This window comes from Crocodylus siamensis, chromosome 1 (assembly GCF_052110815.1).
Source record: "Crocodylus siamensis isolate JL-2025a chromosome 1, ASM5211081v1, whole genome shotgun sequence".
Taxonomy (NCBI): domain Eukaryota; kingdom Metazoa; phylum Chordata; order Crocodylia; family Crocodylidae; genus Crocodylus; species Crocodylus siamensis.
The window spans coordinates 116,805,331-116,820,755 of record NC_143395.1 but is presented as its reverse complement, the minus strand read 5'-3'; the positions used below and the strand labels follow the sequence as shown (position 1 = coordinate 116,820,755).

General features: G+C 46.7%; 1 protein-coding gene across 1 annotated transcript in view; it reads right to left on the bottom strand.

Annotated features, from left to right (window-relative positions):
- Positions 1-9,689, bottom strand: part of UST (uronyl 2-sulfotransferase) — a 301,480-nt gene extending 291,791 nt beyond the window's left edge. The window contains exon 1 of the mRNA XM_090041136.1: positions 9,225-9,689. Within this exon, the coding sequence (XP_089897262.1) occupies positions 9,225-9,444 (220 nt within the window). The 5' untranslated portion in view covers positions 9,445-9,689. The remainder of the gene's footprint in view (positions 1-9,224) is intronic.
- Between the last annotated feature and the right edge of the window lie 5,736 nt (positions 9,690-15,425).

The window sequence follows — 15,425 nt, the reverse complement described above, 5'->3', positions numbered from 1 at the left end:
TGGAGCCAGACCAGCTCCCCCTTCTCCCTGCTGGTGCAGCCCACACCCCAAGCTCCTGCTGCACCAGCAGGGAGAGGGGGGAGCCCTGCCCCTGGGACACTGGTGCAGGCCACAGGCCCTATGTTCCCACTTCCCCACCCCCGCCACATTCCCCACTTTCCTTCCCATCCCCACTGCACTACATGGCTTCCATACCCACATCTATACCCACACACACCCCCATATGCAATCACTTCTGCATATATACCACAAACACCCACAAATCAGGAAAAAAAAGATTTTAATTAAATTAAAATATATTATTATGGGTGTTTGATTTTTAGTATGTAATTTGGCTTTTATTCTCCCGGTAGTAAAACTGCCTACCCCTCTGTTCATCTATCTTGCAAATCTCAACAAAACACCAATTTCCTGTTGTGTCTTTTTTAGATAATATATAGATTTAGACAAATATAGGCTTGTCCATGAAAAACCCACAAATTGTTGATAACTTATTCTACCCACATTCATACGCAGATCCTAAAATGAGTTAAATGCACAGATTCATTCATGAACTTTAAAATATACTGCTACTTCGATCAATATTTGCTGCAACAAAATTCCTAACAACAGTACACGAAAGACGAGCAGAAAAAGCTATAGATCTCTCATCACATGCTAGGAGTTAGTGTATCAAACAGGCTTGTTTTGCCACACAGCATTATGTGAAACCTTTGACCTCAAGCCATATGCTAGAAAGCTTTCCTTTCTAGGAATTTTAAATATATCATTCTTTATGACATCTTAAACAAAGGTTAAAAAAAACAAACAAACCCAACTGCCTAACTGCAGAAAAGAATATGAAAGTCAGTCCATCATTCAAAGGGCATTTTTCCCCCCTTCTGTTGCTTTTGGCTTGCATATTCTTAAGTTATCACCAGAGTGCCTGCTACTTACTCACAATGTAATCCTTCAGCATAAAACAAAACACTGAGTGTTGCTTTTCTTTTTCTACTGTACTTTGTGCAAGTCTATAAAGCTCCAGTTGGAACATTACCTGATCCAAATACATTCTCAAATACACAAAACATAAGTCTACCTTCAAATACCCTGATGCGATTTCAGAGGTATTTGCTTCAAACTGGAGGCCCCTCCAGACATGCAGGTAAAGGCACAATGAGATCTGATGCACAATCCACACAATTACACTTCCTGCCATGCCACACAGCAGAAGCTGTGATTGCAAGATTGTGCACCAGATCCCATCACATTTTATTGCCAATTCAGGATCACAAACTCAGGCTCTACCTGCGCCAATAAATAGCGATCAGATGGGGCTCCCAGACACTGAAGTGCCCCAGGCATCCCTGCAGCTGGGAACCCGCAGCTGACTGGGGAGGTGGGGGTGGGGTATTAGCTTATTGTTTTGTATAATTTGTACAGATTTATATACTTCTCATGCACACTAAAGAATGATTTAGTTTTTGGAAACTTTCAAAAGGATGTGTTTGCTTTACTTATCACATAATCCTAAAGAAGTGAACAATAAACACTGAGTGCCCACAAGGTTGCAGCTCTTTGAAGGGATGATCTTAGCAACATGGAACTCTACGAGCCTAGGGCAGAGGGACTGCAGAGTCTTAGTTTCCAGAGGGAATAACAAGAGCAGTCTCTACCAAAGAGGTGTGTTAGAAATGTTCTGGAGCCTATCAACATGTAACAGTATGTTGGGATCCAAACTCAGAAGCTTGGTGTCTAGCAATAGGAGCTCTGTCTACCAGGGCCAAGACATAAATACATTTCTTTAAGTATCCAGGTATATAACAAATATACATCTTACAATCAGTGATTCCCCTCTCCCCAGGGCACTTCTTTCCCCTATTTCTAGGCCTTGGAAAGTTAAAAACTGTTCATAGCGATGCACAGAACACAACTGGTGGTATATATATTGTTATACCAGCTCCAGTTCTAAAAGACTTTCCTTCCTACCTACAACAAACAGATGACTACCAAGATTAATAGAAAAATACATTTAATTAGATTCTTATAAAGGAAGAACAGGTATGTTGGTCCCTAATACGCTTATTACAAAAAATGCCTGGGACTTTTCACATGAGTTTCTAAAGCCCACATCAACTCAAAATAAGTGTACACTTGAAAGCACTTTGTGTAGAGTCATTTTTGTCTATTTCCTTATGGAAAGGAAAGCTCATTATCTATGCCTTTCATATGCAAGGAGAAAAAGATCAGAAAAGATTGGGAAAAATCAGCAGAAACAGGCACAGTAAAAATTGGTGTTATTACTTACACTTATCACCGAAAAGGGTTTACTAAAGTAAAATTGATATATTTTCAAGAATCTCTACTTGGAATTTTTCTTCTCTATTCTCTATGTATCTCTGTAACATACTCTTAGAAAAGTCAGAAACCGCTTTCCTCCCACTGTATTCTCCAGCTGGCAAACTACTGATTCCTGCCATATGTTACACTTTTATTAAAACCAAAACTGTGTGTTTTAAGTAGCCTTCCATGTTAAAACGCTTTCGACAAACTAACTACATTGTGATCAACATCTAAAAAAATTAGCCGGCTGCTGAAAGCCACTTGGAAATAAGGAGGCTGAGGAATCCCTGTTTTAGCAGGTCCTATAAAAAGTGATTAAGTTTAATAGAATGAGGAACCTGCCTGGGAAGCATACTGGCTGGCCATATGGGATACTGTGGCAACCGCTGTTCCTTTGCTGCCACACTCAACACCTCTATGTCCAGAAAGCAGCTGGTGGAGGCAACTACAAATCATCTTTGCTAGGGCACTTTTTGATTGTGAGCATGCAAAGGGAGTGGGAAGACGGGACTTTTGGGAACATCTGTGTTGGACACACTGCCACTTCAGTGTACACATATCATTTGGTTTCAGGAAAATGAGAAAAAAACTAGTACGCTTAGCAATGCTGAGATCAAGAGACCCTGTTTCATACTGACTGCAAAATACTATCATATGGTAATACTTTTTAGTTGCTACTGATACCTGAAAACATTTTAAACGATACAGATAAACTAATATGTATTATTCTAGCCAAAAGATTACAGAGGAGAACATATTAAAGCAAGAACAGAACAAAAATCTGCAGCTCAAGATCCAAATTGTCCCCCAAGATTCACAAGCCAAGCCAATATTCAGGCAGTGGTTCCCAACCTTGTTTATACTGCAGACTGGCATAGGAGCAGGACAGGGTACATGGAACCATTTGCCTCCCTCCCAGGGCTGCCCTGCCGCCCAGCTTTAACCCTGCATAGGACTGCTGGAGATGGAAGCCACTCGCCTAGGTCCACGCTGGGGGGCGTGGCTCATGCCATGACCCAACAGCCAACCCTTTGCAGTCCAGTACCAGGCCCGGTGGTTGGGAATCTCTGCCCTAAGCTGAAATCCTTCTCCCTCCTTATCTAGGGCAAGATGGCACAATTAGCAACTGTGCAGCCCTACAAACCGCACGCTAGGTATAAAGTCAAGTCATAAGCTTCCTCTCACCTCTAAATCATTCTAGTTTCCCAGCAGTGTTACACAGGCATCATATCAGAGTTACATATTGTCGAATCATTCCCAGAACGGACAGTAGACGATAATTCAAAGAAAAACCTGAAGAGTGTTATAAATCATTTCAATATAAGGCTGACAGGGAAGAAAGCACAAGGGTCACAGCAGCTTTACCTTTTCCAAACTGTGACTACTTTTTCCACATAGTCTTGCAAGCATTTTACGAAAGGAGAAAGGTGGCTAGACATATACAGAAGAGCATGCACAGCATCAAAACTTTTGTTAATAAATAGCTCTGCTTTATACCATTCAAGAGCAAGGGAAGCATATAAGACAAAGATGCCCTGAAATGCTGTTCATAAAAAAAGTTTATAAACAGCAGGTTTTCAGTGACCAGTGCAATAATTAAACATACATGCAACCTGTTCCACGTTCTGGTGTGGGATCCTTTAAATAACACACCCTTTTATTTTCTTAATTCTTTAAAAAAAGTGCATGCTTTTTTTGTACCTTCCTGCTACGTTTGGGCTAACCTAAGAGCAAAACGAAACTTGTCAGGGCCATCCCCTTTTCTTCCCTTTCACTTCTCTTTGCACACAGATGTCAGAGGCCTCTTCAGTCTCACTTTCAGTTTCAATAGCAGCTTGGCTACTGTTACTTGTAAACACTCTTGCCAGTTTTACAAAAAAGAAAAGCCTACCAAAAGCTTTCCCCAGAGTAGTGCAACTCACCATTCACAGTACAATGAAACCTGCAATGCAACAAGGCTGCCAAAGGCATACAATGTATAAAACAGAGAAACCCATTGTTTTCCTCCTCTATTCCCTTCCTTCTCATGGTCTTATTTAAAACCAAAAGAAGGGGCCTGAAAATGAAAAAAAAAAATTACAAAATTACAATTGCAATCATTATCTCTGGCGAAGGGGGATCCCATACTAAAAGTTCAGCCGGAAGGAGCAGCCAGGAGTCTAGGTATGGTACTGAGTCAAATGAAGTCAGTGGAAAGAGTCCCAGTGACTTCAGAGGACTTTGAATTGATCCTTCGTCAGCCTCATTCTGTGTTTCCATCCAATATAGATCTAGAGGTCAGACAAATGACTGCCAAAGATCTTTTATGATTTGCTATAGGAAAGTGTGCTCAGGGAGGCCAGAAGAAAATAAACACTTCAAGGACTCCCTCAAGTCATCCTTGAAACATTTCAACATTGACCCTAAGACTTGGGAAGATCTCACTCATGATCTTTCCACCTGACAAAGCCTCACGAGGAGCTACCATCTGTGAACAGAGAAGAACAGCTGAGGCAGAGCAGAACCCGCCTCACCCCCCCCACACACACATCTGCATCTGGGCCCATGTTAACCAAGCAACTCAAAGCAGCATCTCTTGCTCAGTGTGCCACAGGCCGTTCAAAGCACAAATTGGCCTGATCAGCCATTCATGTATTCATAGAAACCAAACCAACTGGTGATGTGATGGTCATCTTCAAATGCAAAGGACCAACAACAATGCTTTGGCTCCTATCATTATAGAAAGCATTCAAATTTTGCTGGAGACGGAAATAATTTCTTAGTTTGTTTGTTTAATGGCTTAAAAAGTATTAGATTAATAGTGTTTTCATATTATTAATGAGAATGCAGTGTAAGAGCATGTGCATGAACTCTCTGAAGTCCTGTCCTTGTAAAACTCTTATGTAAATAGGTCTACACAGATCAGCAAGGCTCCTTCATTGCTTAAAACCGTCTGCATGCCTAAGTACACAATCAGGGGTTTGGCCACATTTTCCTTTCTTTTTAAAGTACTGAATTGTTAGATGTGTAATTTAGTAAACTTTTTTGTGCAAGAGAGCAAACAAACATGTATGTCATTACTCACAGAACTAAAATTAGCTGGCAATCAGTCTTCATCACAAAAATCCTTAGCCTACTGCTCGTGCACATTAAACAAATACAGCAAACATATCTGACTTGTTTCAAAGACTACTGTAATTTTTTTTAATCGAATCCTGGCACCCTTCCTATTAACATGCCCCTGGAATGCTTGTCTGTAAACAAGCTCTTGACTGTGGAATTCATTTTTGTTCAAGCTGTGATACTTTTCAGCTTTCATCAGATTTACACAGATTTTAAATTCATATGACAGGTGTCCCATATTTTAAAAAAATGCTACAGCCCCAGGCTGTATCCAAGCTGATTCAACAGACATATTGTTGGCTTTTTGGAGGCACATGGGAAATTAAGACAAATTCTAGCTCTCAGCTGTAAAGTGCAAGTCTGGAATAATTTTGGAAAAATCAAACAAAACACCATTGTAACAGCAGAATTCGTTCCATTATTTCAAGGGGAACCAGCTTGGCCCAGCGAGAAGAAAGCACAGGATGATGACAAGACAGTGATGCTATATTGACCTCTGCCACAGGCTTGTAGGATGATCTTTAGAAAGTCATTTTCCCTCTCTATGTAAAATAGAAATAATAAAACTGACCTTTTATGAAGCACTTTGAGACTGAATGACACTTCTCATCCAACACCCAACAAGAATTCGCTCTCCTTTTGCTGGAGGGATGCAAATGATAGAAATGCAACTTGCCAATCACTGAATGTAAAATAGCCCCTTCTGGCAGTGGTGGTACACTTGCATCTCCCCAAAACAACTGGACCATGATGCTTAGCCATGTGGAGGCACGCTATTTTTTTGTAAGGCCCTCACACACCACAATGACTTTCAGTAATTGGGGTGATTAGATTAATGCACAAGTCCTACTGTCAGCCTTGAATAATAATGAAAAGAACTACTCTGGCATTGACTTTTACCATGGAATACAAGCATTTCTACCTGGGTTCGATTCCCAGACACATACAACTACAGCCATGGAGGCACCAACATCTGGACTCAGTCGGACCTTTGGATTCTGTCACAGTGGCCTAAAGGGAGGATGGAAGGTCTGGGCAGTTTTCACTCCTACAGAAATTCCCGCCCAAGCATATGCATCGAAGCTCTGGGTGGCCCTTATGCATACACCATGATCCAGGAGGATCGACGGTCGCCACAAGCATTTCTAACCTTTTCCCAATTAAGTCAGTCTATGTGAAGTAAAGCCTCCCACTACTTCCCCCTGACTGGAAACAGTCAATCCAATACCCTCTTCAGAACTATTTTCCACAACCGAAACATTACTGTTCAAAGAAACATTACAGTTCAGCAAGCCAATAGAATGTGACCCAAACACAGTTCTCTTTGGAAAGTAATAGTTAAAAGATATTTATTTTCCTGCTCACAGTAGGTTTCCATCTGATTCTGCTGCTTCACCTTTCCTTTAAGTGCCTTCTTCTTAAAAACGAAACACATGCACAAATCTAGCTGCTGGGTTCTCACAATGTGCTTTAGGATGATGGGGAAAGTTCTCTGTGGGTTTTTTTTTATCCACTCTTGTTCTGTAGTTTACAAGAGAACTTAGGCCTCTTGCTGACCAATCAATAGATCTTTCTGCAATTCTGCACTTACTTTTTAGGCTAGGTCTACATACAAGAAAGTAACTGCGCAATAAACTAGGGTGTTAATTTACAATGTGCTAGCTATTTTGAGCTAATTACCCCGTAAGAGCATTCAAGCAGAGAATTTGTGTGGAGTAACTAGTCTGCTGTTAAATCATATCTTAGTTTCCCACACTGAAATTTCCCCATGTAGAGAAGCCCTAAGGTAGGCGTAAAACAAAACAGGAACAAAGATTAAAGAACGGTATTAGTACTTATACCACCATAACATCATGCGTCTCCTATGCTGATGAATTTTCCCTTACAACTTCTCTGCAGAGGAGGAACGTACTGTCATCCCCATTTTTAGAGCAGGTGAACTGTACCAGAGAGAAGCAACCTGACTTGCCCCAAGCTGACACCGGAAGTAGCAGGAAGCTTCACCCTGGTCCCTCACATCCTGACCTAGTGCCCTAACTACTGACTGATAAGGTTAACAGAGAAATTTGATAACAGCCTTCAGCTATCTGAAAAGATAGTTCTCAAGAAGACAGAGTGAGACAGTTCTCAGTGGTGGCAAATAACAGAAGGAGGAGCAATGGTGTCAAGTTGCAGCAGGGGAAGTTTAGGTTAGATACCAGGAAAAACTCTCTCACTAGGTCTACTTACAGATGTGGAAAAAAAATCTAGTGCTTTACTTTCAGCTCTGCACACCCCCAGGCCAAGTGCAGCACAGGCCCAGAAGAGAAACTGTGTCAGTCTGACCTGGCTCATCCAATGCCTGTATAGCTCATGTGCTTCAGCAGGAATTTTTGGCACTTTTATTTAATGGCTGATAAAAGCCCCCAGAAGCCCCCTGAAGTGCACGAGCTATATAGTTGCTGGGGAGTTGAGTCAAATTGATGTAATTCCTCTTCTGGTAAAGTGCTGGGAGGGGGGGAGGGGTTGTACACATCTGCCAGTACCTGAGGAGGGTAGTAAAGCACTGGAACAGGCTACCCAGAGAGGTGGTGGACTCTCCATCCTCAGAGGTCTTTAAGACCCGAGTAGGCAAAGCCTCGGCTGAGATGACATAGTTGGGGATGGTCCAGCTCTGAGCAGGGGAGTTGGACTAGATGAATTCCTTCCAACCCTAATTTTCTATGATTCCATGATATCCATTTCATTAGAATCTTATATAGATTCTTGAATACTTACTACAAAGAATGCCTGGGACTTTTCATGGGGGTCTCTCTCAGGAGCTTACAAAAACTCAAAATGAATGCAACATTTGAAAGCGCTTTGAATGGACCCATTTTTTGTCTTCTGTTTCCTTAAGGAAGTAAAAGTGAACTATCTATACCTGTGGCGTTCAAAGATCAGGACAGAGGGAAGATCACAGGTGCAGTAAATAAAACCAAACCAAACCAATACCTGCTGTGACTGCTACTTAAATCCCTACAGAAGGTTTAGGAAAGTAGGAAAATGGGGGATCGTTTGGAGAGCTACTGCTTGGCTGCCTCTCTCCAAGGAGCACCCCCAGGAAGCAAAGCCACCCCTGGGCTCAGCTGGGGGGGTGCTTGTCACAGACCCCAGATACTGGCTTCAAATGAGGTTGGGGGAGGTGGGATGAAGCTACACTGCAAACCAGTTTAACTGTAGGTATGTATGCCCAGGAAGCAACTCCTGGAGACTGGATGCACAAGTTGCTAGGGTTATTTGACCCCAGCAGTCTTTCCTGCCCAGAGCAGGGGGCTGGACCAGGTGATCTCACAAGGTCCCTTCCAGCCCTAAACTCCTGTGAACCTGTGCAACCGGGAAGGCCGCTGGCAAGGGGACACACGGCGGGGTTGCATGCAGCAGCCTGCGGGGCTCACTAAAGGCGCAGGGGGCGGCTGTGAGGAAACAGCTCAGCTCAGCTCAGCTCACCCCACCCCGAGAAAAGCTGCCCCTTAGCTTCCACGTGTGTGGGGGGGACCCCAAATGCCCCACACGGAGGCTGCTGGAGCGCACTAACCCACCTCTGGCGATGCTCAGAAAGCATCCTGACGCCCACCTTGCTGGGCTCATCCGACCGCAGCAGCCTTTCCTGCCCCGGGGTCCCTTCCGTCCAGCCCCTAACAACCATGAGGGGGAAGGGGCGAGCGGGGCAGAGCCACGTCCAGCGCCGAGCACACCCGCCTCACCCACATCTGCATCTGGGCCCATGTGAAACACCCCCGTGAGCCCCCCCGGCGGGAGGCAGAGCCCCTCGCGCTTACCCAGATAGTGCCTGAGGTCCAGCAGGAAGCGCGGGGGGCCGCCGCCGAGCTGGTAGCAGAGGGAGCCGAGGCAGAAGAGCAGCAGCGCGGCCATGCACAAGCCGTAGTCGCGCAGCGAGAGGAAGGGCAGGAGCGGCAGGGGCCGGCGCCGCCGCCCGCCGGGCCCTTGCCCTTGCCCTTGGCCGCCCGGCGGCGGCTCCGGCCGCTCCTTCTTCTTCATGCTCACGCCGCAGCCCGCATCCTGCCCCCGGCGGCCGGGCCGGGCACGGGAAAGTTGGGCAGGGAGCCCCGCCGCTGCCCCATGGCCGGTCCCCGCGCGGGGCGGCTACGGGCAGGGCGAGCGGCAGCGGGAGGGCGCCATCCTCCTCGCTCGCTCGCCCCCCGAGGCGGCTCTGCTCCGCTCCGCTCGGCTCGGCCCGGCTGCGCTGCGCTGCGCTGGCTCCGCCGCCTCCCGGCCCGGTGTCGGGTTACAGCCCCCGCGCCGCGGGTGCCGGCTCCAACTCGCCGCAAACTTGCGTGTGCCTCCCGCCGCCGCTGCAGCGACCCCTGGGGGTCTGGGCCGAGGGAGCGGGGCTGGGGGCTTCTGCCCCGCGGCTTGGCCCCGGCTGGGTGGTGCAGGCACCTACTCGGGACACTTTCAAGACACGTTTGCATGTTTCTCTTGCCTGTGACCCCAGCTGACTTGCTGCCCCTGGGGCAGGGGGCTGGACCCGATGATCTTGCGAGGTCCCTTCCAGCCCTGATGTCTATGAAATCTGGTCACATGCGGCCTCTTCTCCCCTTTGCTCTTGGGCCACCTTCAGTACCAGCCTCTCCACAGGCAACTAGTGCCACCTTAGTCGGGGGGGGGCACGTGCCCCCCCAGCAACCAGTCGGCATTGGAGAGGAGGGGCATCCTGCGCAGCCGATCTCCCCGGCTGGTGGGGGGTCGCACAGTGCTCCCAGAAGTGGCCGCAGCGATTTATCCAGCGCTCGCACTCTCCTGCCAGCGCACGCAGGAGGGGCACTGGTGCTCCCATCTGCTCCCCCTGCCTGTCACCTAAGCGGGGAACATGGCCTGTCAGGGGGTAAACCAGTGCTCTCAGGAGGTGCATGTGCATCTCCTAGGTGTTGCCACTGAGCCTCCCCTAACTCTTGTCCAAGTCACCTTCATGGTGGTGGATGCAATGCAGCATGAGCAGTGCTGTAGCAAGTGCGGGGGGGGCAACCGCCTTGGATGCCAAAGCAGAGAGGGACGCCAACAGACGCTGCCTAGCTGAGGCAGGACATGGGACAGAGCCGTGAGTGGCTTGTTTGCGGGGGCATGGGGACTGGTGAAGAGCAAATCCCAGCACTGCGTGCACTCCTGGGCAAGAATGGGGTGGGTGGGTGCCCCCTGGATCTGTGCTTGGGGCTGTGGCGGGCTGCAGGCTTTGCCCTGGCCACCAACCTTGGTTGCTATGGCACTGAGCATGGGTACCAAGGGCCGGATTACTGCATAGACCAGGAGTTGTCAACTGGGGGTACACATACCCCTGGGGATACTGGGAAAGGGGCTAGGGAGGTATGCACAGGTGGGTGGGGACAGAGTGCTGCCACCATGCACTGCCACCTCCCAAGAGCAAGGCTGAGGTGGAATCTGGCGCAGACGAATTAGGCACCTAGCACCCTGAGCAGTGGCGGCAAGGCCTGGTCCTTCCTTCCCAGGCCCCATCTGCTTCCCTTTCCTTCCCTTCCCCTCCCCTGTGCCAGCCTTGCTACTGCAGCAGGAGCAGCTCTAAGCCCCGTTCCCTGCGGGCAACAGCACCTGGGTGTCTCAACCAGCCTGGGGCCCACAAGTTTGTTTGCCAAGGGCCCACCAAACGTTAATCCGGTCCTGTGGCTACCCCTGCTTCCAATCTGCAACTCTTCTCCAGCGCAGACACCAGCCTGCACCTGGTGTATATGACTCTCTGGGAGGAACATGAATATGGCATACCCTAGCTTTCTTCTGCCTCTTGTCCTCTGCCCAGAAGCAAGTGGGCAGGAGCCCATGGATGGATCTGGTACTTCACTTTCTAAGTGGCCCAAGAGCCCCAGGGGGTGATGACTTCACTTGGACCTGCTGCAGTAGTAGGAGGGAGAGATTTCAGGCAAGCTTTGGAGCCAGCAGGGTTCTTCTTCAAGTCTAAGCAGCATTGGCGGCTTCGCTCCAATACTCCTACAAAGATGTTAACTTTTGTACTCTGGGGGTTCTTTGAAGATGCCTTGAGAAGCGGAAATAATAATTTAAAAAATGTATTTGGTGCCTCCACTGCTTTTCAGGATCATTTGATCTAGGTGGCACAGCCAGCTTTGGCTCTTGGTTTCCCTTCTGGGAGGTCTTTGGCAAGATCTTTAAAGGGCCTGATTATGTCATCCAAAGCTGCAGCTCAAGCTGCACTGATCCTCTCTTCCCACCTGAGGGAACTATGCTGATGCTTAGGTCCAGTTTACACTTAAAAACTTTAGCAGTTCTGGTTAAGGTTGTGATTATTTGTGTGTTTGTGTGTGTATAAATAAATAAACTGGAGTGGTTAGGGCCTTGTTACACTGTTATTTTAGGCAACTCCTAGAGCTCTTAACCCCTGAAACTGGTTTTAAGCACTCATTACGCAGCTCAAAATTACACCACTCCAGGGCAGGATTATCTCTGATCCCTGCTACCCTGCTCCTGTTACACTATGATGTAACCACTCTAGGCTACACCTTAGTGTAAACATCCCACCCTTGATCCTGGTTTCTTGCCAGAGATGCTACTGGAGCAGTTAATGCTGTTGGAGTCAGCCTGGGCAATTGTTTTCAGTAGGAACTGTGAATCTTCTAGCCTGGGGTGGGCAAAGTCCGGCCCATGGGGATGATCCGACTGGTAGTGGGCTCCATTTCCCAGTAGCCCCTGCCCATATAGCTTGGGCCAGTCTCCATGGAGACCATAGCTGTAGCTGCCATAGCACAAGGCTGGGGTTGCCATGGAGATAAGCCCCAGCCATGCTGGCAGAGCAGGTGGCAGAATAGGGGCTGCTTCAGAGCTGCTGGGATCTTGCTGATGTAAAAATCGCGGTTCGTTTCTCGGGAGGCGAAAAAAAACCTTCAGCTACAGACACACTCTATTAGCAACACAAAAGGTATATATTTGCAAATAGGGTCAGAGAGAGAGACAAAAGATCAAACACTCTGCTGCCCCCGAGGGAAACTGCCCAGCTGGCTTTATCCTCTCTCTCCTGACCACGTGTGCAGAAGGAGGAACTTTTACAACTCATTTCCGATTCATACAAACATGTATGTAAATACGTCAAATCATGCGTCGCATGTGTATTATAATTAACTACTTAAGTATGCGGGGCGGATAGGCTTAATATGTATTAGGTTATTGGGCATGGGCAGACAATATTTGAGGTTACAAGAGTCTGAATTTTCCTTGCTTCAAGGCTAGAACTGCAATCTACTCTTATCTGCATGAGAAAAGCTGAGGAGTATATGCTTTATTGTAACAAAGAGATAGTAACTTTGCAAAACAAAGAGGGAGTGATACCTTAATACAAAGAGCTCTTGGAGTTTTTCCTTCAGTTTCCAACCCCTCCCTTCCCTCTCTCATTAAGGAGACAAGGAGGGCTGGCAGCCGTGCTTATTCAGAGGACAACACTATTGATGGGAGCTAACAGCTATTGATAATGCATTTTTAATAATATTTCTAACAATATCCCCCCTCAAGATGCTTTCTGATCTTTACTTCATTTGGGCATATCAAGATAATTATGAGGAATATTTCTGAGGACCATGACTTTTGCTACAGTCTGTGCTTTCAAAGGAACTGCTGCGACCTGCATTCCTTCCACTGTAGTGGTTATCAATCTAGTGAGACAAGGAATAAGGCAAGGGATAAAAATCAAACCAGTCAGAGCACACAAAAGCACAAATCCTACTTTTTTCCACCAGGGTCCTCCAAATAATTGAAACCACCAGTCTTTACTCCACGTGGGTTCCCACGTTTGTATTGGTACATGGGCTATTTTCCTAATCTCTTTGGCAATCTCTAAGACTGCTTTTTCGTTGTCGTCTATTTGGAGGCAACAATTAGAAAGGTTGAACTTTCCACAGACTCTGCCATCCTCTGCGAGTAAATAGTCTAGAGCCATTCGATTTTGGTATATGGCTTCCCTCATCTGGGAACTTTGTCGAGCCAGCAACTCGAGAGCAGTGGCAGTCTGGTTAGTAATTACTTCCAAGACGGCCTGCAACCGGATGATTCTATTTAGCATATAAATTGGTGTCCGGTAACTCCAACTTCCATCATTAGCCCATGTAGCTGGTCCATAATACTCAATAATCCTCTGAGGAGGCCACTCATCCTCCTTCCACTTTTGGGAGCCACCCTGTGTCAAACTTACATCAATACTTCTCTTGGCTCTTTTCCAATCATCATACAAAGAGACTTCTAGCTTATTTCTGACCTCAGATGGTAACAAAAAGAAAGATGGTACAATTACTCCAACATAGCAGGTTCCTGTCCACCCTCGTGGTAGTACTGTATAGGCTTTCCTTCCACAAATCCAATAATGTCCTTTCAGGGCCCTGTTTTCCCCTCCCAAGGCTAGGGGGTCACGGCTGTGGAAAAGAAGGGGATAGTATTTGTTGCCCGTCTGCCCTAAAGGGTCAGTGTAATAGTTACTTCGTTTAAACTGACATTTCCATACGCCATCTTTATCCCTATACTCGCACTTGGTTATTTCATTTGTGTCATTTAAGGCACTCCAATATGTATTAAACTTTGCCACCGTGCCATTCGGGTGTATCCATTTCCAACTATAGACATAGGTAAATCGTTCACCTCGGGCCTTTTCATATGCCTGACATCTGGTAGGGTTAGAATCGAAAGGCACTATTCTTGTCTTTTTGGTCTGTTGCATCTGCGGGGAGATTGGGATGCTAACAGCAGAATTTCATTGATCAGCATACTTGGTGCATATTTGGGCCCATTTCAATGTCCATGTACACTGACTATGTCCCAAACTTCTCCTCGTACCATTACTGCTAATACAGTACTCTCCTAATGCCACTTGGGAAAGATCCCAGCTGTGGTTTTCATCCCATTCTTGACCAGTACTTTTAACATCCGCCTTGTCACTGACCAACCATTTTGGGGCCAAAGGAAAAGCCCTCCAAGGCCACTGTTCTCTGGCCTCTTGGAGCCCCCCACAGGCCCAGCAGTTGGTAAGATTAAAAGTACCTGCAATTCTTTCCATCATATCAACATTGAAATTTGTCCCTGGGGGAGCAATTTGAGAAAGCGAGGGTGTGAGCCAACGGTTAAGGCTGCTCAATTCTGCTCCTTTCATTATGCAGATAACAACAAGGCACATTAAGATTCCCACCATATTTTCCCATTTACTTTCTTGTCTAATTTTCTGAGCTTTGATTAAGCCGTCTCAGGTGCACTTGGAGATCACCAGTAGGTTCACAGCTCCACTTGCTGGCTTCTTGTTCCGAAGACGACTCAGCTTCCGGAGTGAGTTCGTCTCGGGAGTTGATGTCCTCTAATGCTTGTGGATGTCGCTTCACACGGGTATGGTGTATCCAACGATCATGGCCAGTAATCTTTACAGCGGTGTGGGTTGTTAGAAGTACCTGGAAAGGGCCACTCCACCTCTCAGTCAAAGGCTCCTTTTTCCACCGCTGCACCAAGACCCAGTCTCCCGGGGAGAAGTCATGTACCGGTACATCTAAAGGTAGACGCTGAAAGGAGGCTGTATACCTGTGAAGGGAAAACAAGACAGACTGCAAGGCAATAACATACGTATGAAGCTCACTATTACCTAATTCAAAAGTTACATTCTCTCGCATCCCAGGAGGTAAGACTCGAGGCGGCTTGCCAAACATAATTTCATATGGGGTCAATTTGAGGCCCCGTCGGGGAGTGTTTCGAATGCAAGTAAGAGCTAGCGGCAATGCTTGAGGCCACTTAAGGCGTGTTTCAATACAGATTTTGGTGAGCAAAGTCTTTAAAGTTCTATTCATGCGTTCCACTTGTCCTGAACTCTGTGGTCTCCATGGCGTGTGTAGTTTCCAAGTAACCTTGAGAGCTTGTGCGACTTCTTGAACCACTTTTCCCACAAAGTGTTGTCCTTGATCCGACTCGATGGACTCAGGCAGGGAATACCGGGGAATGATCTCCTGTAATAAATACTTCACTACTGTAGCTGCAGT